The sequence below is a fragment of the Mya arenaria genome, chromosome 5 (genome assembly GCF_026914265.1).
Source record: "Mya arenaria isolate MELC-2E11 chromosome 5, ASM2691426v1".
NCBI classification, from domain to species: Eukaryota; Metazoa; Mollusca; class Bivalvia; order Myida; family Myidae; genus Mya; species Mya arenaria.
In genome coordinates this window covers 61,682,906-61,705,691 of record NC_069126.1, presented here as the reverse complement: position 1 = coordinate 61,705,691, position 22,786 = coordinate 61,682,906, and the positions used below count along the sequence as shown (strand labels likewise).

The following is a 22,786-nucleotide window of genomic DNA, read 5'->3' as shown; positions in this document are numbered from 1 at the left end:
CATTCTTACCAGCAATGTTGATCTTAACCAGTAGAAAGTCCTTGCCCATTCCTATCTGCACTAAAGATCCTTAACCGGCAGCAAGTCCTTGCCCATTCCTACCTACAATGTTGATCTTAACAAGGCAGCAAGTCCTTGCCCATTCCTATCAGCAATATTGATCTTAACCGGCAGCAAGTCCTTGCCCATTCCTACTTGCAATGTTGATCTTAACCAGCAGCAAGTCCTTGCCCATTCCTACTTGCAATGTTGATCTTAACCGGCAGCAAGTCCTTGCCCATTCCTACCTGCACTAAAGATCTTAACTGGCAGCAAGTCCTTGCCCATTCCTACCTGCAATGTTGATCTTAACCGGTAGAAAGTCCTTGCCCATTCCTACCTGCACTAAAGATCCTTAACCGGCAGCAAGTCCTTGCCCATTCCTACCAGCAATGTTGATCTTAACAAGTAAAAAGTCCTTGCCCATTCCTACCTGCACTAAAGATCCTTAACCGACAGCAAGTCCTTTCCCATTCCTACCTGCAATGTTGATCTTAACGGGCAGCAAGTCCTTGCCCATTCCTACCAGCAATGTTGATCTTTACCAGTAGAAAGTCCTTGTCCATTCCTATCTGCACTAAAGATCCTTAACCGGCAGCAAGTCCTTGCCCATTCCTACCTGCAATGTTGATCTTAACGGGCAGCAAGTCCTTGCCCATTCCTATCAGCAATATTGATCTTAACCGGCAGCAAGTCCTTGCCCATTCCTACTTGCAATGTTGATCTTAACCGGCAGCAAGTCCTTGCCCATTCCTACTTGCAATGTTGATCTTAACAGGCAGCAAGTCCTTGCCCATTCCTACCTGCACTAAAGATCTTAACCGGCAGCAAGTCCTTGCCCATTCCTACCTGCAATGTTGATCTTAACCGGTAGAAAGTCCTTGGCCATTCCTACCTGCACTAAAGATCGTTAACCGGCAGCAAGTCCTTGCCCATTCCTACCAGCAATGTTGATCTTAACCGGCAGCAAGTCCTTGCCCATTCCTACTTGCAATGTTGATCTTAACAGGCAGCAAGTCCTTGCCAATTCCTACCTGCACTAAAGATCTTAACCGGCAGCAAGTCCTTGCCCATTCCTACCTGCAATGTTGATCTTAACCGGTAGAAAGTCCTTGCCCATTCCTACCTGCACTAAAGATCGTTAACCGGCAGCAAGTCCTTGCCCATTCCTACCAGCAATGTTGATCTTATCCAGTAAAAGGTCCTTGCCCATTCCTACCTGCAATAACGATCCTTAACCGGCAGCAAGTCCTTGCCCATTCCTATCTGCAATGTTGATCTTAACGGGAAGCAAGTCCTTGCCCATTCCTACCGGTAATGTTGATCTTAACCAGTAGAAAGTCCTTGCCCATTCCTATCTGCACTAAAGATCCTTAACCGGCAGCAAGTCCTTTCCCATTCCTACTTGCAATGTTGATCTTAACGGGCGGCAAGTCCTTGCCCATTCTTACCAGCAATGTTGATCTTAACCAGTAGAAAGTCCTTGCCCATTCCTATCTGCACTAAAGATCCTTAACCGGCAGCAAGTCCTTGCCCATTCCTACCTACAATGTTGATCTTAACAAGGCAGCAAGTCCTTGCCCATTCCTATCAGCAATATTGATCTTAACCGGCAGCAAGTCCTTGCCCATTCCTACTTGCAATGTTGATCTTAACCGGCAGCAAGTCCTTGCCCATTCCTACTTGCAATGTTGATCTTAACCGGCAGCAAGTCCTTGCCCATTCCTACCTGCAATGATGATCTTAACTGGCAGCAAGTCCTTGCCCATTCCTACCTGCAATGTTGATCTTAACCGGTAGAAAGTCCTTGCCCATTCCTACCTGCACTAAAGATCCTTAACCGGCAGCAAGTCCTTGCCCATTCCTACCAGCAATGTTGATCTTAACAAGTAAAAAGTCCTTGCCCATTCCTACCTGCACTAAAGATCCTTAACCGACAGCAAGTCCTTTCCCATTCCTACCTGCAATGTTGATCTTAACGGGCAGCAAGTCCTTGCCCATTCCTACCTGCAATGTTGATCTTAACGGGCAGCAAGTCCTTGCCCATTCCTACCTGCAATGTTTATCTTAACCGGCAGCAAGTCCTTGCCCATTCCTACCAGCAATATTGATCTTAACTGGCAGCAAGTTCTTGCCCATTCCTACCAGCAATATTGATCTTAACTGACAGCAAGTCCTTGCCAATTCCTACCTGCAATGTTGATCTTAACCGGCAGCAAGTCCTTGCCCATTCCTGCATGCATTGTTGATCCAAACCGGCAGCAAGTCCTTGCCTATTCCTACCTGCAATGTTGACCTTAACGGGCAGCAAGTCCTTGCCCATTTCTACGTGCAATGTTGATCTTAACCGGCAGCAAGTCCTTGCCCATTCCTGCATGTACGGAAGATCCTTAACCGGTAGCAAGTTCTGGCCTATTCGCATCCGCACAATCGATGCATGGCAGTGTTTCTCTTACCAACGGGCCTAACAGTGTTACACAAACCAACTGGCCTGATCGTGTTTGTTGCAACTACCAACGGACCGGACAGTGCTGTAACCTCTAGCGGGCCTGTTATATTGCACCAACTAACGACCTTGAGAGTGTTGTATCTACCAACAGGCTTGATTGTGTTTGTTGGTCCTACACACCGGCCTAACAGTGCTGCACAAACGGGCGAGAATGTGTTGCATCTACGTACAGGCTTGACGGTGTTACACCTACCAATCTACGCAACAACGGTGCTGACAGTGTTGCTCCTGACAAAGGGGTTGACAATGTTGTACCAAACAATGGGACTAACGGTGTTGCTCCTGACAACAGGCTTGACGGTGTTGTACCAAACAATGGGACCAACAGTGTTGCTCCTGACAACGGGCTTGACGGTGTTGTACCAAACAATGGGACTAACGGTGTTGCTCCTGACAACGGGCTTGACGGTGTTTTACCAAACAATGGGACTAACGGTGTTGCTCCTGACAACAGGATTGACGGTGTTGTACCAAACAATGGGACTAACAGTGTTGCTCCTGACAACGGGCTAGACGGTTTTGTACCAAACAATGGGACTAACGGTGCTGCTCCTGACAACGGGCTTGACAGTGTTGTACCAAACAATGGGACTAACAGTGTTGCTCCTGACAACGGGCTTGACGGTGTTGTACCAAACAATGGAACTAACAGTGTTGCTCCTGACAACGGGCTTGACGGTGTTGTACCAAACAATAGGACTGACAGTGTTGCTCCTGACAACGGGCTTGACGTTGTTGTACCAAACAATGGGACTGACAGTGTTGCTCCTGCCAACGGGCTTGTACCAAACAATGGGACTGACAGTGTTGCTCCTGACAACAGGCTTGACGGTGTTGTACCAAACAATGGGATTAATAGTGTTGCTCCTGACAACGGGTTTGACATTGTTGTTCCTGACAACAGGCTTGACGGTGTTGTACCAAACAATGGGATTAATAGTGTTGCTCCTGACAACGGGTTTGACATTGTTGCTCCTGAAAACGGGCTTGACAGTGTTGCTCCTGACAACGGGTTTGACATTGTTGCTCCTGACAACGGGCTTGACAGTGTTGCTCCTGAAAACGGGCTTGACAGTGTTGCTCCTGACAATGGGTTTGACAGTGTTGCTCCTGACAACGGGCTTGACAGTGTTGCACCTGACAACGAGCTTGAAAACGTTGCTCCTGGCAACGGGCTTGACAGTGTTGCTCCTGACAACGAGCTTGAAAGTGTTGCTCCTGCCAACGGGCTTGACAGTGTTGCTCCTGACAACGAGCTTAAAAGTGTTGCTCCTGCCAACGGGCTTGAAAGTGTTGCTCCTGACAACGGGTTTGACTGTGTTGTTCCTTACAACGGGCTTGACAGTGTTGCCACTAACTACGGGTTTGACAGTGTTGCTCCTGACAACGGGTTTGACTGTGTTGTTCCTTACAACGGGCTTGACAGTGTTGCCACTAACTACGGGTTTGACAGTGTTGCTCCTGACAACGGGTTTGACAGTGTTGCTCCTGACAACGGTTTTGACAGTGTTGCACCTGATAACGGATTTGACAGTGTTGCTCCTGACAACGGTTTTGACAGTGTTGCTCCTGACAACGGACTTGACAGTGTTGCTCCTGACAACGGGCTTGACAGTGTTGCTCCTTACAACGGGTTTGACTTTGTTGCTCCTGACAACGGGTTTGACAGTGTTTCTCCTGACAACGGGTTTGACAGTGTTGCTCCTGACAACGAGCTTGACAGTGTTGCTCCTGACAACGGGTTTAACAGTGTTGCTCCTGACATCTGGTTTGACAGTGTTGCTCCCGACAACAGGGTTGACAGCGTTGCTCCTTACAACGGGTTTGACTGTGTTGCTCCTCAAAACGGGTTTGACATTGTTGCTCCTTACAACGGCATTGACAGTGTTGCTCCTGACAACGGGTTTGACAGTGTTGCTCCTGACAACGGGTTTGACAGTGTTGCTCCTTACAACGGGCTTGACAGTGTTGCTCCTGACAACGGGCTTGACAGTGTTGCTCCTGACAACGGGCTTGACGGTGTTGTACCAAACAACGGGCTTGACGTAACAGTGAACACGTCGACAAAGGTACATGGATTGTGATATTTCGTGTCATTACTGGCATGTCGATTTCAGAAAAGTTAAATGATCACATCATCTGTATGTGCGAAATTCTTCAGTAGAACACCGTTATTAACGTCATCGTTTTAAACTTTTCTCTACTGCTGTGGAATTGTAATGAAAACACTTGTAAGCTGCAGTTATTTTTAACAGATTTGTATTTATTTTATTTAACTTTTAATGTTAACAACGATGACGCTAACAAAGTTGTTAACTTAAACAGAGTTCTGAAAAATCGGTTCTCTATGATTTTTGAATAGTTAAAAACGTTTTGTGCAAAAAGAAAAAGAAAATGTAAAAATTATATCGAAATAACTAACACACATAACCTTTTGAACCCTAGAACGATTGCAAAATATGCCATTCCAATTTCGGTTTAAGTTGAACTTAAGTACAAAAAAAAAAACAAAAAACTTAATCTGTAACCACATTTTAGGTCTTGCTTTTCACATACAGTAATCATTAAAAACTTTCAAAATGTTTTTTGATGGATTGACATGCGTACAACGACCTTTATATCGCATAGAGGCTTATAAATCGTAACAGCAAACATGGGCTTCTATCAATCATAATCGCATGAGGGTACAGTTTAATTGAGTTTTAAGCGGTTGTTGTTGCCTGTAAAGACGGGGTTATAAGATAACTTGTTTCAATGATTAATTAGAATACAAAAGTATTCGTTGTTTTTGTTAAATATGTAGATTGTAATATATGCGTCAGTTCCACACTGGTAAGTCGCGATTATTCTTGATCGCCTTTCAGGACAATATAACGTGGGTTTTTAACAATCACAAAAACAAAATAAGTAAATAAAATTACGTCCCGCCCCTGAATCATTCATTTCAAACCTAAAATATTTTTTATCTCGGTTTGTATTTTCCATATTAAGAAAAAAAAATCGTTCCTCAAATCTGGCTCAAAAATAACAAATTTCGTAGAAATCGAATGTGTCAAAATTATCAAAAATGATCTGCCGAATCCATAAAGTGGGCTCCATTCGCCGAATCCTTGCAGCGTGCTTGACCAATATACGTGTCGGGTTCCAGCCACCGAACTCTTACAGCGCGCTTGACCAATATATGTTTCGAGCTTCAGTCGCCGAACTCTTACAGCGCGCTTAACCAATATATGTTTCGAGCTTCAGTCGCCGAACTCTTACAGCGCGCTTGACCAATATTTGTTTCGAGCTTCAGTCGCCGAACTCTTACAGCGCGCTTGACCAATATATGTTTCGAGCTTCAGTCGCCGAACTCTTACAGCGCGCTTGACCAATATTTGTTTCGAGCTTCAGTCGCCGAACTCTTACAGCGCGCTTGACCAATATATGTTTCGAGCTTCAGTCGCCGAACTCTTACAGCGCGCTTGACCAATATATGTTTCGAGCTCCAGTCGCCGAATCCTTACAGCGTGCTTGACCAATATATGTTTCGAGCTCCAGTCGCCGAACTCTTACAGCGCGCTTGACCAATATATGTTTCGAGCTTCAGTCGCCGAACTCTTACAGCGCCCTTGACCAATATATGTTTCGGGCTCGAGTCGCCGAATCCTTACAGCGCGCTTCACCAATATATGTTTCGAGCTCCAGTCACCGAACTCTTACAGTGCGCTTGACCAATAAATGCTTCGGGTTCCGGCCGCCGAATCCTTACAGATCGCTTCACCAATATAATATGTTTCGAGCTCCAATCGCCGAATCCTTACAGCGTGCTTGACCAATATGTTTCGAGCTCCAGTGGGGCACTCTCCTGGATACGATCAAATTCCTTCGATACGGGATTCGTTATGGGAAAGAATCCGCAAGACCCAATCATAATTTTCTAACTAAACCTATATCACAGTTTTTGATAAGCAACATTTGTATCCAATGCTTGAATAGTCGAAATAGTTATATTTCATACATATTTTAGCCTGTTTTAACTCCTCTAAGTCTTTTTTTTCCGGACAGAATTTCTACCTGAATTATTTTAATATACAAAAAAAAATAACACAAAAAATTGTTATGCCCATCATTTTGTTCTTATTTCATCGTGTAGTTAAATGATTGAGGTTTGCCCAGACGAGCTTTGCCGAAAGGTTCACTCGATTGAGACGTGATACGATTTCGTATAAAAGGTGTTTGCAAAAGGCCGTTGATACCATTATACTAGTATCTGGTAAAAACTCAAAATGCGATGTACATTGATTGTTTGCTTTTTATTTTTTGCTCTCATTGGAAGCACGTGTGTTCAGAGCGTTGAAGGTAGGCTATATTTTGTACATTTTAAAACTAAATAGTCAAAACACGCAGTCGGAGTGTTAATGGATGGTTACAAAAATATATCAGGTATTTATCTCCGGTATCAAAATAAATGCCTTTTTTGTCGCGTTGAAAGGTGACATTTAGTGATTACTTTTGGTGTCAGTGGCGGGGTTGGTGTCGGCGGCATCAGCAACAGCTTAATGAAAACAATAATCTTACTCTTTTGTTGAAATATTCGCATCAGCAAGTTAAGAGTTATGACCATTTAACGTGTTTTTCATTCTACTTATATTACAAAATTATTTTGTTTAGAAAAACATCAATATGTACGTTTCTTAAAGGCAATGCTAATTAATAAGACTGAAGTTAGAATCTGATCTTAGTTATATATTTGGAAAAGGCGTTTTTTTTTTTCTTTTCACAATATATTTTTCTCGATCATGGGATAACTTGAAAAAATGAAAAATGAGGAAGATTAATTATCATAGTATTTTTATTAAAAAGGATAATTATGAAGACAAAAAAGAATATGGGCAGATAATAATAATAAGGGTTTAGTTAGATTATAACGAATGTAAATCCATTTATTCTGATGCTGCTTCATTTTTTTTTCTTTCATGCTTTTCGATGAAGTATGGAGTTTTATCAGTGAAATAACAACACTGAAAATATCAAATTTATATTTTTCACTGCAAACTAAGGAGTGAAAATGTCAACTTTAAGAAGTACTTTTAAAATCCATCGTAATTTCCCTAGATCCAAAACTATACATGTCACTTTTGTTGAAAATGTTGCCAAAAAATAGGTTAAATTTTCAAAAAAGGTTGCATAAGTTTAAATAAAGATATATTTGAAATTTAACAACTGACCGTTTATAAGATGACTGGTAATCCTGTGTTTCAAACGTTTTCTTGAAGTTGATGCTGAATGTTCGACAATATTTGCTTTCATACAAAACAAATAACAGACGAACACAACTACACAAACATAAATACGATGTTATATCATCGTACAAATATATTGTTGAACTGTTTGTCGTTTTAATACGTAATAAGAACTTCCTGGAAAATTCACACAACATTAAACAGATTAACTGATGATTTTTTTACCCAATCCACGCTTTAAAATGTGTCAACAACCTCACATGGTCTTCACTGCTTACCTGGAACACGACCTGCATTCAATCGAATCAGTCTGGTCTCTGACAGTGAGGTGACTGAATACCCATCCATCATGAAACAAAATCTAATACTAAGAAAACTGTTTTTATCCAATGATAATCCACAATTGTTTTGCTAACACGTTCGACCTTTCAAAATTTCCATTTAATAAATGGCGGCGTAGAAATTGGTCATGTATTCATGCCCTGTTTAATATAAAAGTGCGTTCGTGGATTAACTGCTATTATTTGGAACACAGATACATTAATAAAAGTTCATTGACTAATGTTCATAAATTGTTTGCGCTATAAACGAGTATATAAAAACTAAAAATAATATCGCAGAACTTTTTTATCCACGTACCGGAAATAGAAAATTGACGAAAAGTCATCAGCTATAATTTTGCGAGAGAGGCGTCCAACGGATAGCGGCGTAAAAACACTGTTTTCAAAAAGGGGCCACTAGAACTTAAAATACTTATAAAACTCCAAAAACAAACATAGGGAAACAGAAAATCTGTTGATTTTAGTGTAAAATCGTATTTAGTTTCACTCGTGATCATAGAAAAATATATTTTCACTCGTGGCTTCGAAACACGTGAAAATAAACACCAAAATGTTTCTCTATGACACTCGTGAAATAAAATTCGAGATTACACTGAAATATGGCATCACCTTGATCATATCTAAATGTGTATCATATAACAATTTATCTAAACTTGAATGACCCTACCCCCATTTCAGATTTTTTTTCATAAAAAACAACAACAACATCACCCGAGAAACAAGAAAATCCTTTTTTTCATTTATTTTTTAACAGTTTGGTATAATAATTTGATATAAGAGTAACAAGTAATATATTTGCTTTCAGAAATGAAACATTATTGATCATATCAACATATATAATCAAACTGTACAGAAATAGCAATACGGTCATAAAGAACTTATCTCGTACAGCTGACTCGGCGTGCATAGCGGCCAGCGGCAACTGTCAGGAGGATTCGCTTCAATGTTCCGGAAGTTATCAGAGCGGGTTGTGTTCCGGCTCAGCCACCAGAAGATGCTGTATCCCCTCTGGTATGTAAGAAATAATTCTTGATGTATATCAAATAGTCTGTTGGTCACTTAAAGGATGACCCGCTTCACTGTACCGGAAGTAACGTGAGCGGGTTGTCTTCCTTGCGCCCCTCCCTCAGGACCGAAATTCATTTGGTTTAAAGTGTTAGCAGGGTGTTTGGTAATACTCCCCCGAGTTAATTTAAAAAAAATCTAGTCCGAACCGTTGAGTCTATGTACGGCAATTCAAGTATCGGTAGAAGCATGTTCTTTACAAATCTATCTCGCTTATAGTTTTGAGACAACATTCCTTATTTAAAAGCATACCGTAATGGTAAGCCTCATGCAAAATCGTTGGACTGAGAATTATACTCGTGAAAAGGTCATAAAGAAGTCTCACTTATCTCGTACAGCTGACTCGGCGTGCATAGCGGCCAGCGGCAACTGTCAGGAGGACTCGCTTCAGTGTTCCGGAAGTTATCAGAGCGGGTTGTGTTCCGGCTCAGCCACCAGGAGATGCTGTGTCCCCGCTGGTAGGTTAGAATTAATCCATGTTGTAAATCAAATTGCCTGCTGGCCACTTTAAGGATAAATCGCTTCCGGAAGTTATGTGAGCGAGTTGTCTTCGGGCATCGTCCCTATGATATATTGTATCCCATAAACAAAATTTTACACGTGAGGTGTATCAGGGGGGAGAATCGAGCTTAACCTTAGCATTCAAACAAGATGGCGGCGCCCATGTAAAAGGTGAGTTTTTCGGCGATTTAAAATTTTGGAAGCCAGTTTAGACACTGGCATATTGTGAAAAACCTGCTAGAGAAAATTCCACACCCATTGGTACTTGGATCTCCATGAAACATGCTGTAGTTTTGTCAAACATTCGGACATCGGCATCGACTCGAGAGAAAAACGAACTAAAAGGCACGGCTAAGGTTAGGATCACTCGATAATATTGGCCTGTTTTGACGATTAGCAACACTATTCATGATTGTTGTGTCAAGTTGGTGCAATATAAATGTGTATTGATCAAAAGTTATCCGTCTAGAAACCCGTAATGACGTATTTGCTTCAAAATTAGTATTTATGCACAATGCTAAGGAGCAGTGCACGCAAATAAGTGGCTAAGGTTAGGTGCCATTTATTGAGAGAGGCGTTTATTACCTACGGTAATTTTGTTTCCTGTTTGTATCTGTTCTTTCTGAGAGATTAAAGGTTTCCGTAACACTGCGACATCATCATTATCCAGATGAGGTATTTTGAAACTGCCAAATCTGATTTCGCTGTGTTTTCATCTAGATACAGTTGAGAAAAAACTACAGTGACGCGATGTTGTGGATAAAAATCGTCTATTTTGTAGTTTTTGGTGTACCTGTTTAAATTTGAGGATGCATTAAAACAAGTAATAAAGAAATTAATTAGTTCTTAAATTGTCAACGGTAGATCGGTCTTGTCAAAAATGTTGACAAAAGATTGTAATGATGATAAAGGTTTAAAGTAGATGAATGATGTTTCCTGTATACTCGTATTTGAAAATAATGTCTGGCTCGATCAAACATAGTTTAAACGGTTGCAGGCATAGGACGAATACTTTACAGGTTGTTAAATAGGGCCGATCTAGAACTGTTATGTTTGTTGTGTCACTAAACCCTAGTTTCTCCTGACATGATAATACTCTATTGTTTAGATCTTCATTTGTGATTTAAGACAGTCTTGCTGTACGTAAACGCAAACATGGCTAACGCTATTTAGCAACCCGAGACAAATTTACCGTACGCACAGCTGTCATTAGGTCTAGAAAATGACACAGCAGGATCCCAGCAGGATCCAGATAATAAGATTCTGAACTTGTCTCGGAGGTAGAATCGGTAAATGCCACAAGACGAGGGAGTGAACTAAATCTCCTTAGACCGAGCCTGGTTTGACAATTTGTACCAGTAAGTTAGCAGGAGTCTTACGATAAGATATTTTTCTTTTACATGTAGCAATCTCATATTGTGATATTTTATAGGGTTTGAAGGGAAAATCCAAGGTCAAGGTCGCAGCTTGGAATTTTAAGAATTCCAAAACTTTCATTGTCTTAATGTTGTGGGTTTTTGTTGACAAAGGGCAAATCTTTTTTTTATCAATGCAAATGTCTTGAAAACTGGATTCGCCATAATCGTTTCACGATATATAACGCTATGAACAGCGTAATGAACTCAAATTTAAATAAAATAGATAAAACAAATTGGCGAACGATACGATTTCAACATATCAAATGACATGTAATTTGAATACAGCACACTCTGAACGTGTAATTTATTTTTAAACTTTCCTTTAATATCCAAAAAAATATGAGGCAATTAATTATGCGTTTGACATACATGTATATGTTGTTAAATCGTGTGAATTAAGCTTTCAGAAATTAATTTTTATATCACTTAAATTTGATTGAGTCAATTAATTTTGTGTTTTTGGCAATTATACAAAATTTAATTTCTGAAAGCTTAATTCTGATATTATGTTTTTTATCAAATACATTAACTACTTTTCTCAATACTCGCACAATTGTTCAACTAAGAAGTGAACTCGTGATACGGTAACGGGTAATACAGAACTATCACTCATCTCGTACAGCTGGCGACGCGGCGTGCACAGCGACCAGCGGCAACTGTCAGGAGGACTCGCTTCAGTGTTCCGGAAGTTACGTGAGCGGGTTGTGTTCCGGCTCAGCCAACAGGAGATGCTGTGTCCCTTCTGGTATGTTGAAAATAATTCATGTGGTTAATCAAAAAGTCTAATGGCGACCTCAAGGATGACTCGCTTCAAAATTCCAGTAGTTATTTGAGGAGTTGTTTATCGGCATCGTCCCTATTACATGGCTGCGAAACAGTGGCTCCAGCTCTTTTAGGAGCTGTGTATAAAAAAGAGCCAATGACACTTCCGAGCTAGAGCATAGGAACGGATATCATCATAAAACGTAAGAATGACTCGTTATTTTATCTAATATCACAATTATGAGGGCTTATTTGATAAATCGGGGAATGCAGTGCCATATAAATATGTTTAATCTTCACACGTAGTTCGGTTATCTTGTAAACAAATTGTTTATGGAGTTATAAAACCGATTCTCCCATCAAACACATGCATGTTTACTAACGAAAGTAGAACATTTTCACCAATTTTCAGCTGAATTTCACTCAAGATGCTTACATTTAAGATAAAGATGCTTACATTATCGAGTGTTTTTATTTTGTCGGGAATAAAAATGACCGCTTGTTTACCGGAATAAGCATGTTTATACTCTTTTTCTGGGCAAATATATTATAAAATAGATAACAAAGAATCGATCGTCACGATATGAGTATTATGAGTTTGGCATAACAAACGACATTAAATAAGAAAATAGCACCTTTGAACGTACCATCATACCAAATAATTGTTCCAATACAGGAAGCGCCTCTTGCTCAAACCTCTACATCACGCGGAGCGAATGGAACGCCCGGGACGCCACGTCACAAACTACCTTGCAGACGCCCGTGAGCAAAGTATTCATCCACCACACCGACACGCCCACGTGCACGGATATGGCGTCATGTAAAACACGTGTCCGGTCTATACAGAACTACCATATGGATAGCAACGGTAAGATGTGGGGGATATTTGTTTATTTTCTATATAAGAACGAGATACTAATATATCATATGCTTTCCGATGGTTTATAGAGATTGATTAAAGGAGTGAAAATAATATTTAACTGTTTAAGACAGTGAAACTATAAAATTGGTATGTTTCACTGCCCACTCTCGCTCTACAATATTCTTTCATTTTATTTATTTGTTTAGCATTAAATTACGAACAGGTTGTTTGTTGAGTTTCGGTGTAAGATCGAAACTTATGCACCAGCCAGTTGTAACCACGCCCCCCCCCCCCAGGTCCAGGGGTATACCGGGGATAGCCGGGGAAATGGGCCGTATTTTTACCTTTCAAGTGGCCCTGCAGTACCGGGTGAATGCGGTGGTTTTGTCTTGGCGCCAACAATAGCGGGGAATGGGCCTTACCTAAGGTCCCTGGGGTGCGGGGGCTTTTGGCGGGGATTTTACCAGCAGTTTGTCCCCGCAGGACGGGGATTTTGCCCGGGCTTGGTTGGACCGAAAGTCAAAGTCCCCGCTATTCCCCGGACCTGGGGGGGGGGGGCGTGGTTACAATTGACTGGTGCATTATTATACCGTGTGCGCACAGAAAGCAAATTAAATCTCTTATCTTGAAATTCATTTTGATCTTACAGCGAAATTCGTCTAATTTTCTGTTTCTTATATACTTAAGATTATGAAAAGTGGCAATGCAAGTGGCGTAAATTGGACAATATTGGGATAGATATTTCGTCGTGACGTAATTTTTAAGATTTTCAACTGGGCACCGTGAACTTAAAACAGAAAGGAAACCAAAACCGTTAAAGCTGCACTCTCACAGATGGAACGTTTTGACAACTTTTTTGTCTTGGAACGAGCCAGATTTTACGAAAGTCCATGGTAACGAGTTATATAAGACAGATTTTTATATTTAAGTTCCAAAATTGATGTTTTATGCATTTTTCTTAACCGTTGGTTTAAATCATAAAACATTATTTTTCGAACAGAAATATGAAAATCTGCGACTAGATCTTTTGTCAACAGTCTTATTTATATCAGTGGTTTGCAGATATTTAGGCTAAAATGTGCTCATTCCAGGACAAAAAATTAAAAAGTTGTCAAAACAGTAAATCTGTGAGAGTTCAGCTTTAAAAGCAGTGAAACTATCCAATTAATATTTTCACTGCAGTGAGAACAACATGTTATTTCACCAATAAGCATAATAAAAAAAGAAAAGCCAATGGTGAAATAAAGCTTATTTTATTTTTTTATATATTAGTGTTATTAGTAATGCGTTTTGTTTTTAGTGGATTTCTAATACTCGGAATTCACGACGCGCCAGCCGAAGAAAATCAAACCCACAAAAATCCACGAAAGTCGAATACGCAATGCGGATCAAAAAACGCAATATTATATAATAACCTTTTATTACATACATTACTGGTTAAATCACTTAAATGAAACATGTTTTTATATAATTAATGTAATATTAATGGCGCACTATTTTTATGACGTAATTTTAAAATCGCCCAATGATACGTTTATGATATGACGTCAGCAGGGTGGAATACGGTCGTATTGCATTGGAGTGGAATTTGGACTACTTTATTTAGCGATATGTATTGTGTGTAGATTTATGGTGGATAGATCTATATAATAGAATGTGATACTACACTGAAACACGTATACTATCTACTGATGACAGAAAATAAGATCCATTTTCTATTTATAAATTCGATTGGCGTAAAGGAAAATCATAAAAATAAAAATACCCCACCCAGCATTGTCAACGCTTTATTACTTTTAACCAGCCCTGCAGTGAAAATCACAGTAGTTAAAATATCACCAGAAACCTCGATGGGTACCGTACAACATATGCACCCCTTCTTTAATGTACTAATGATGTGTTCCAGGTTGGAATGATATCGGCTACAGCTTCCTGGTCGGAGAGGACGGTAACGTCTACGAGGGTCGTGGTTGGAGCAATGTTGGGGCCCATACACAAAACTTTAACAACATCGCCTACGGTGTGGCAATGATCGGCAGCTACGGTTCCCGGCTACCCAACGCCAACGCTCTTACTGGTAATAAAAGTACTTCAAATAACGATTGCATACTTTCAAGATGCTTTTACCTACTATGAAAATGAACCAATGGTGGTGGGGAATTTTGAATAATGGAATTGTTGTCGCCTATGGTCTTGATGTTCTGTCGACTACGTACAGTCGACGCGACCGTATCGGTCCTATTTTCTCTATGTATTTTTACTCTGTTGTACGAAAACGAAAGCTGTTTATTTCTGTACTGCAGGTTTAAATTGCAACCTGTCTGTTTAGCGCAGAAATCACATAATTAAGAAACCAATGTTCACTTAGCGCAAGTTGAAATGTCACCCACTTACAAAGGGCTGATCCAGAATAAGATGCTTGAGGGGGCGTTACTTAGGGCGAAACCTTTTGACATGGGCCCCTCCCTTATAACCGAAAGTATAATATTATGGTATAAACTGTTTGCATGGGGATCTGGGGTTACTCCCTGTATTTTTTTAACAATTTGTAGTCAGAAATGGTGCATTATGAGCGTATTTTAATACTTTTTTTTCTCCCATATTAATATAAAAGTAAACTTGGACGGTTTTAGAAGGGGAACGCGCCGGGTCCGCCCCCTATAAATCCGCTAGTGCTTCCAACGCCAGTTTTCCTCTCGTGATGCCAACCAAGACCTTCCGTGTTGAAGACCCTTGGGTTGACGGCGCAGAACAAACACGACATATGATATTTACAATTTCGTCTGAAAAGAAGTACACTTTGGACGTTTTTTTTATCGTTTTGTCATATAAAAAGAAGAAATGCCGTCTCAGTTACAATAGTGGGAGAACGTCATGAATGAATAGATCCGACATCTTAGCCGAGGTTGGCACTATCTTATTTTTATTCCATATTTCAGCGGTCAAGAACCTGATCGCATGCGGTATTCAGCTGGGTAAAATACAATCAAGTTACCAGTTATATGGCCATCGAGACGCTGGGCAGACCTCGTGTCCCGGAAACCAACTGTACGCTGAGATACAAACATGGCCGAACTACAGCAACGCCACCCCATGAGGATTTCAATACCGCGCATATATACATGAGATGATAGCAATTATGACTTGAAAATAAAACTAATACGAAATATATATTTAATTCTTGTTTCCATACAACATACAAATGTATTCAATCATAAATGTCGTACTTGTAAATGCGGGTTCAAGGGGGGGGGGGGGGGGGGGGGGTCGTGGTCATACTTGTTGACCTATCCCTCCTTTTGCTTTTCATGTCAATATGTAGATTTCAGTTTAATTTAGGTACTCGACAATGCACACTTTTATTCTAGAATTCTCTGGGGAGATTACCCAAACCATTTTTGGATCTCATGACCTTAGTTTGATACCATTCCAATAAACACTGATCAAGTTTGTTTTGGACTAGTCAAGAAATGCGAAAAATTACACTGGACAACACTTAAGGGACCGCCTTAGATGATTCTATAATTAAATATCATAACTTACATAAACGTGTTCCTTCTGTGTATACATGTATATAGTTGGTCGGTCCGTATATCATTGTATTTTATTAAAAATCCAGTTTTATTACGAGGGCGGCCCATGTCATATTTTTGGCCAGTCAAGTTATTGATCAGACAAATTACTACAGCTCCTGCCTGTACACCGCAGGTGGAACTATAATGTGACCCGTTTTTTAAAATGGGTGCATAAAAACATGAAAAATATGCATTTGTTGAAAAAGATACAAATGCCCAAAACTCTTACAATATTTAAGTTGGAGTTATATAACTTGTCACAAAAGAGCACATTGTTACTGTGAATAATTTCATAAAGGTAAAAGCAAAACAATAAATCAATTATAAACATAATTAAACAAGAGTGACACTCACAAAATACGCCCATCAATAATTTCTTGGATTCTAAGACAACTTACTGTCACATTGGCCCTTTGAGAAGCAAGCTTTTCAAGAAGCAAATGATTTGGCACAATATGGCATTAACAGTAGAAAATTTTTATTTTAATTCGAGGGTTTCGAGTCAAAAGGTGCTAAAAGTGGACAAAGCAGAAATGGCAAATTTTGACCAATTCAAGGGCCATAATCCTGAAGAGCCTGGCTGGTTATAGAACTTTGCCAAGAATATATACCAACAAACATTTATAGTAGCAAGTTTGGTGAAATTCGGATAAAAACTGTTCAAGTTTGAGAGTAGACAAAGCTAAAATGGCCAATTTTGATAAATTCAGGGGGCCATAACTCTGGAGTGCCTAAAGCGATTAGGCTGGTTATCGAACTTGACCTAGATATTTCACCAACAAACACTTTCATGAAGTTTGGTGGAAATTGGATGAGAAATGTTCAAGTTAGAGAGCGGACAAAGCTAAAATGGACAATTTTGACAAATTCAGGGGGCCATAACTCTGGAGTGCCTTAAGCGATTTGGATGGTTATTGAACTTGACCGAGATATTTCACCAACAAACACTTTCATGACGTTTGGTGGAAATTGGATGAGAAATGTTCAAGTTAGAGAGCGGACAACATTGTGGAGCCGCCCGCCGCCCGCCCGCCAAGGGTGTTCCCATAATACGGCCATCGTAAGATGGGCGTATAAAAATAAACACAAATACAATAAAAAAAGACTTTTTTATAAAAGAGTCACATTCGGAAGATTTCTCTGAAAATATTTCGAAAGCAGGCCAAAAGTTTCCGAAAAGAAGTTTTTCACAGCTGCTGCCATATACTTATGTAAACAGAATTTTGCAAACCAGACCAATTTTCAAAAGCCTTTCTGCTGCTTTTCGACCAAATATAATATGTCCGTTTTTTCATAGTAACAAGTAATTTGGTCACATTTCAACAGCATTGTTAACGGCATCGTTGATAACTTGTAAGTCCATTTCTGGCTATATAAGAACAAGGACAGTTGATCTGACATCCTAACCGAGGTTGGCACTCCCATTTTTTAGCGGTCAAGAACCTGATCGCGTGTGGGATTTAGCTGGACATAGTGAACACGAGCATGTTTTTATCTAAGAATCACAATGGGGTGAAGAAATTTGATATATGGTCACCTAAGGAACATTTCTGTAAAAATATTTTGAAATCGGTTCAATGGTTTCTAAAGAGAAAATTTTCATAGTTTTTCATATAGAAATGTATTGGTAACTAGCCCCGCCCCTGGCAAACATGCCTTTAATGAATCAACAGGGGATGAATCAATGAAGGAATATGACAGGGGGGTCACTTTAGGGACATATCTGTGAAATAATTTTGAAATCAGGTTAAAGTTACTGAATAGAAGATTTTCAAAGTTTTCTATTTAGACATATAATGAAAAGTAGCCCTGCCCCTGGCGGCCATGTTTTTTTCAAGAATCAACATGGGGTGAAGAAAGTTGATAGAGGGTCACCTAAGGAACATTTCTGTGAAAATATCTTAGAATTTGGATAGTGGGTTCTGAGGAAAAGATTTTCTAAAACATATGGTGAAAAGTTGCCCACCCCTGGCTGCCAAGTTTTTACATATATATCAACATGGGGTAAAGGAATTTGATAGAGGGTCACCTAAGGATCATTTCTATGAAAACGTCCAGTGGTTTCTGCGAAAGTTTTTCCTTTTGGTTGTCTTGGCAACCAGAGTTCTGCATGGAACTACTTTTATTGAAGGAATCTGAATGTAGATCACACAAAGGACGTTCCTGTGAAGTTTGGTTGATATTGTCCCAGTGGTTTAGGAGAAGTTGTTTGAAGGAAAGTGACGACAGACAATCACGCTATAACAATAGCTCACGCTGAGCACTTCGTGCTAAAAATATAACACTCCACATTGGGCTACTTGGTATTATTAGGACCGGCCAGTCAGCCACCGAAGATGAATGGACCTTGGCTCCCGCTTCAGTCCATATATACAGCTTTGCTGACTGACTAGCCGGTACTTATGTCATATGACCCTCAGCAGTGTGTACCATTTCGTATATATATATGTCCCTTATTCCATAAGAGCATGTAAAATTAATTATAATATCAAATGTGAACAATTTCTGACGAAGATCATTGTAGTTATATCCTTTTAATCTCAGTCACTTTTAAGTTTCAACAGAAACTGAATATATAATGGATATCTATTAATGCATCAATTCTGATATTTAAACTGCAGTTAATTATTACGGTAAGTGAAATATATCATAATGATATAGTAATGTACATATACATATTCATAAAACATGTGTTTGTTCATTTAGAATCTTTTTCCAGTTTAGATTAGCAAGAAACTATTAAGATACTGACAATTAAATATTTATTATGACAATATCAAACACAAAATGCAAATGAAGGAGTTGACAACTGATAAGCCATGATCTATACAGAAGAGTTGAAGACATGATGAGAGGAGATTTCACGTTTTCATTGGTTCTGGGGTGTCAACAGCCTTCCCTTGTTTTTCAAGCTCAGCTCTGTAATAAAGAACAAAACTGTGAATTTGTGCTAATTGGATAAGAATAAAGAATAACACGTCTTTGAAAAAAAATTGAAATTTAATTATATTAAAATTCATAGAAACATTTCATTTGGGGTTTTGAATCAAATCAAGCTGAATAATTATTAAGTAGAAACCAGTTTATAAGTATTCTTTTTAGTTTTATAAATTTACCACATTCATTATATACAGTTAATTTATCAATGTTTATATGATCATGATTTCAACATGCACAATTTTTACATTCACTATGAACTACCTCACTGTGGTAAAACCTTGATAACCATTTCTCTTCAAAACAGTAAATATATAAAGTTGAAAATGTGTACAGGTTATTTGATAGCATAGAATTTTAGTACCAGTCTCATGCACTGAAAACTATGTCATAATGTGTTTCAATTTTCTGTTATTTTCACCCCTAATAACTACCTGAGTTGCACACTGAAGTCGTCGTCAATGTTGTCGTCGTCCCAGTTGTCTTCCCAGACATTCACATCTTCACTATCCTCCTCCTCACCCTCCCAGTCTGAAACATCATCAAGTCTAACAGTGTTATACTGACTCTTTATACAATAATTCATCAAATGTGTTGTCGCTGAGCGATTGGGGCATTTGGGCTTATAATGGTAAATTTGGCTATATTTGGCTACTATAAAACCATAACAAACTGATTCTGTTTAGCATCAGGCTAATTGCACTTGAATTACATGTTTTTATACTTTAAATAAAAATAAACTTTTTACCCAATCAGATAGGCTAAATCAAATTATGTCTATAAAAAAGAAAAAAAAAAGCTAAATTATCTTTAAATGGAGCTAAAACCTGTTTTTTTCTAGAAGATTTAATGCTAACCTTTTACAATATTTTTAACAATTATTATTTTAGACAAAATTTGGACATGACTGGGCAAAACTCACCACAATGAAAAATATAAAATTGGTATTTCCATTGTTTTTTTCACTGATTGAACTCTTTACTCAACCTCAACACATAAAACACATAATCAGACTTAAATCACAATATGTTGTTAAAAATGTATTTTTTATCCGAAGTGAGTATCCGAAATTTGGTTAAGAGCTTCATGTAAAAACAACAAATAAGCGTGGTTCATAGACATAAATAATAATATAAATATTATAATATAAGATTATTTTCGCCTACCTTCTGCCGGAAATTCTTCAAACTCGTCATCTTCCTCCAATAAGCCGAGTTCGGGTTTCGGTTTTTGATCAGTCATGTTTGAGAAGCTCTTTCTTAGCGAAAAACGCAAAATTTAGGCTACATTCAACTTATAAGGATGACTGATGCAGTCAAGAGTTTAACTAAGTTCTTTTACGCGGTGACCTCCCTTAACAATGAAAAAAATAGAATATATTTTTAATGATAAGCCCTTCTTAACTATTTGTTCTAATCAAAATAATACATTGAATTAACAATGAAAAAAAAACATTTTTTTAACCGGAATTTTGTCTGGGACAAATAAAACACAGGTATTTTATTCGTCCATGATGTGTTGGAGGACAATATGTTTTGTCCCAGTGCTGTTCCTGTACAGATTATAAATGCGCTTTTGTGTTTGCAATTGATCTAAAAGCACAACAAAATCATAATGAATGTAAGGAAAACTTTAAGAATTTCTATTTATCCATCAAGATATTTTAGATAGAGGCCATCGTTTTATTTATTTAAATGTGAGTTTAAAAAGTGATAATATTGGTTGTATTGTATTTGTGTTTTACAAACAAAATGAGCATACCACAGCAATAATTTATTTGCGAAATAGTCGATGTGCATTATAATGAATTACAATATACAATAAGCTTCAAACAAAACAAATGGTAACCTAGACGGGAAATGTTCCCCAGGAAATGTTTTATTTTTATTTATTTGCAGGTAGGAGGCCGAGCATACCAGTTTGTATGAAAATACATTAATTTCTTTTTAGCTAGTTATAAGATATGTTGTGATATGAATAAATAAACGATTGTTGACGGAGGCTATGATGATTTTGTGGTCCACATCAACATCATTTTTGCCGCTTATAAATACATACTTATTATATTATTGTTATAACGGGGATTACGTTTTCGGTAGTTTTCATAAAGACGGTACCAGTGTCAAACAGAAAGAACATTCTAGTTCAATTCCATTGTTGTGGATGTTTTCAGTACAGCTTAAGACTTTATATGACTTTCATATCATTTCCAATTATCCAGATAATTTTTATTCGCACACATTTCGATTTCGATTGGTTTGTTGAATAATGCAGGTTTTAAAAATGTGCGTCTTGCATTTTTGGTGTTAAAATCGAGCTCAGGATCAGTAATATTGTTCAGGCTGCATGCACACCCACGGTTTATTGATTTATGAACATTCTAAAATACAATATATTGTAACGAAGTATAATTCTAAAAATTGACCGTAATGACCTTACTATACGTGTAACTACCGCATATTGACCGTAATGACCTAACTATACGTATTCTACCGTATATTAACCGTGATGACCTAACTTTCTGTATACTACCGCATATTGACGGTAATGACCTAACAATTCGTAAACACCGCATATTGACCGTAATGACCTTACTATACGTATTCTACCGTATATTAACCGTAATGACCTAACACTTCGTAAACATCGCATATTGACCGCAATGACCTTACTATACATATTCTACCGTGTATTGACCGTAATGACCTAACAATTCGTAAACACCGCATATTGACCGTAATGACCTTACTATACGTATTCTACCGTATATTGACCGTAATGGCCTAACTTTACGTATACTACGCATATTGACCGTAATAACCTATTTTACCTCATTTTGACCGTAAAATGACCTCACTATGCTTATAATACAACCTTCATTTTAGCCAATGAAATTGCAGAAAGGCAATCATTAAGTACTAGACTTAATCATAACGAGTTTCGTCTTTCGCGGGTGTTTAAAGGTCCGCCTACTGCCACTCATTCAATACACACTCATTGCGTCAGAGTTTGCTTTGTCAATGTATCAGCCAATGAGGTTGATTTCTTAGTCAGTTAGATGACCTGAAGGAATTTTTTAATACTAAATAATGGCTCTTTTGCTACACTCACTCCGCCCATTCTTATTTATAAAGAATTTACTTCATGTTATCTAACTATTACACATAACGCCGCGTATTGCCTAACTTTACTGATATGGTACCGCATATTGAGATTAGAGCTTGCTCTACATTGTCAGCCAATCAGGGGCACTACATGTGTAAAATGTTTAGTATCTTATTTGTGAAGAATCGTAACTTATTGTTGAAGACGACTCTTAGTGAATAAGTCAATTGCTATAACTGCGCATGCGCATATAGCCACGCCTACCGTCTGCATATGCAAAGGCACAATTTCAGTGTCAATGCTGATTGAAATGACGTCACAATATCTTGGGGATGTTGGAGGAGGGGGGGGGGGGGGTCATGCAATGATTGATAAATCTTTTTTACAGGCTCATCACGGCATAATTATAAAGCTGACGCAATTTGGGCGGTTATCACTTAGTCCGGC

The 22,786-nt window shown here is 38.7% G+C and overlaps 3 protein-coding genes across 3 annotated transcripts; 2 read left to right on the top strand and 1 right to left on the bottom strand.

Moving 5' to 3' along the window:
* Window positions 1-2,327: 2,327 nt before the first annotated feature.
* Window positions 2,328-4,632, top strand: LOC128235862 (putative surface-exposed virulence protein BigA). Its single transcript, XM_052950653.1, has 2 exons — window positions 2,328-2,416; window positions 2,721-4,632. The coding sequence occupies exons 1-2, from the start codon at window positions 2,328-2,330 to the stop codon at window positions 4,630-4,632; spliced, it is 2,001 nt and encodes a 666-aa protein (XP_052806613.1).
* Window positions 4,633-6,771: 2,139 nt separating this feature from the next.
* LOC128235171 (peptidoglycan-recognition protein SC2-like) lies at window positions 6,772-15,893 on the top strand. Its single transcript, XM_052949912.1, has 7 exons — window positions 6,772-6,889; window positions 9,006-9,125; window positions 9,518-9,637; window positions 11,721-11,843; window positions 12,537-12,728; window positions 14,629-14,799; window positions 15,662-15,893. Exons 1-7 carry the CDS (start codon window positions 6,817-6,819, stop codon window positions 15,817-15,819), a joined length of 957 nt encoding a protein of 318 aa, XP_052805872.1. The 5' UTR covers window positions 6,772-6,816; the 3' UTR covers window positions 15,820-15,893.
* Window positions 15,894-19,045: 3,152 nt separating this feature from the next.
* On the bottom strand, window positions 19,046-20,541 carry LOC128234845 (26S proteasome complex subunit SEM1-like). Its single transcript, XM_052949389.1, has 3 exons — window positions 20,401-20,541; window positions 19,669-19,765; window positions 19,046-19,216 (listed from the first exon to the last, which is right to left on the bottom strand). The coding sequence occupies exons 1-3, from the start codon at window positions 20,474-20,476 to the stop codon at window positions 19,159-19,161; spliced, it is 231 nt and encodes a 76-aa protein (XP_052805349.1). The 5' UTR covers window positions 20,477-20,541; the 3' UTR covers window positions 19,046-19,158.
* Between the last annotated feature and the right edge of the window lie 2,245 nt (window positions 20,542-22,786).

Excerpts from the sequence above, each read along its gene's own strand:
- LOC128235862 (XM_052950653.1), top strand. The coding sequence starts at position 2,328 with ATGTTGACCTTAACGGGCAGCAAGTCCTTGCCCATTTCTACGTGCAAT. Across the intron at positions 2,417-2,720 it reads GTCCTTGCCCATTCCTGCAT|GCTTGACGGTGTTACACCTA; the intron begins GTACGGAAGATC and ends ATCTACGTACAG.
- LOC128235171 (XM_052949912.1), top strand. The coding sequence starts at position 6,817 with ATGCGATGTACATTGATTGTTTGCTTTTTATTTTTTGCTCTCATTGGA. Across the intron at positions 9,638-11,720 it reads GAGATGCTGTGTCCCCGCTG|CTGGCGACGCGGCGTGCACA; the intron begins GTAGGTTAGAAT and ends CATCTCGTACAG. Across the intron at positions 11,844-12,536 it reads GAGATGCTGTGTCCCTTCTG|GAAGCGCCTCTTGCTCAAAC; the intron begins GTATGTTGAAAA and ends GTTCCAATACAG.
- LOC128234845 (XM_052949389.1), bottom strand. The coding sequence starts at position 20,476 with ATGACTGATCAAAAACCGAAACCCGAACTCGGCTTATTGGAGGAAGAT. Across the intron at positions 19,766-20,400 it reads TGAAGAATTTCCGGCAGAAG|ACTGGGAGGGTGAGGAGGAG; the intron begins GTAGGCGAAAAT and ends ATGATGTTTCAG. Across the intron at positions 19,217-19,668 it reads GACTTCAGTGTGCAACTCAG|AGCTGAGCTTGAAAAACAAG; the intron begins GTAGTTATTAGG and ends TCTTTATTACAG.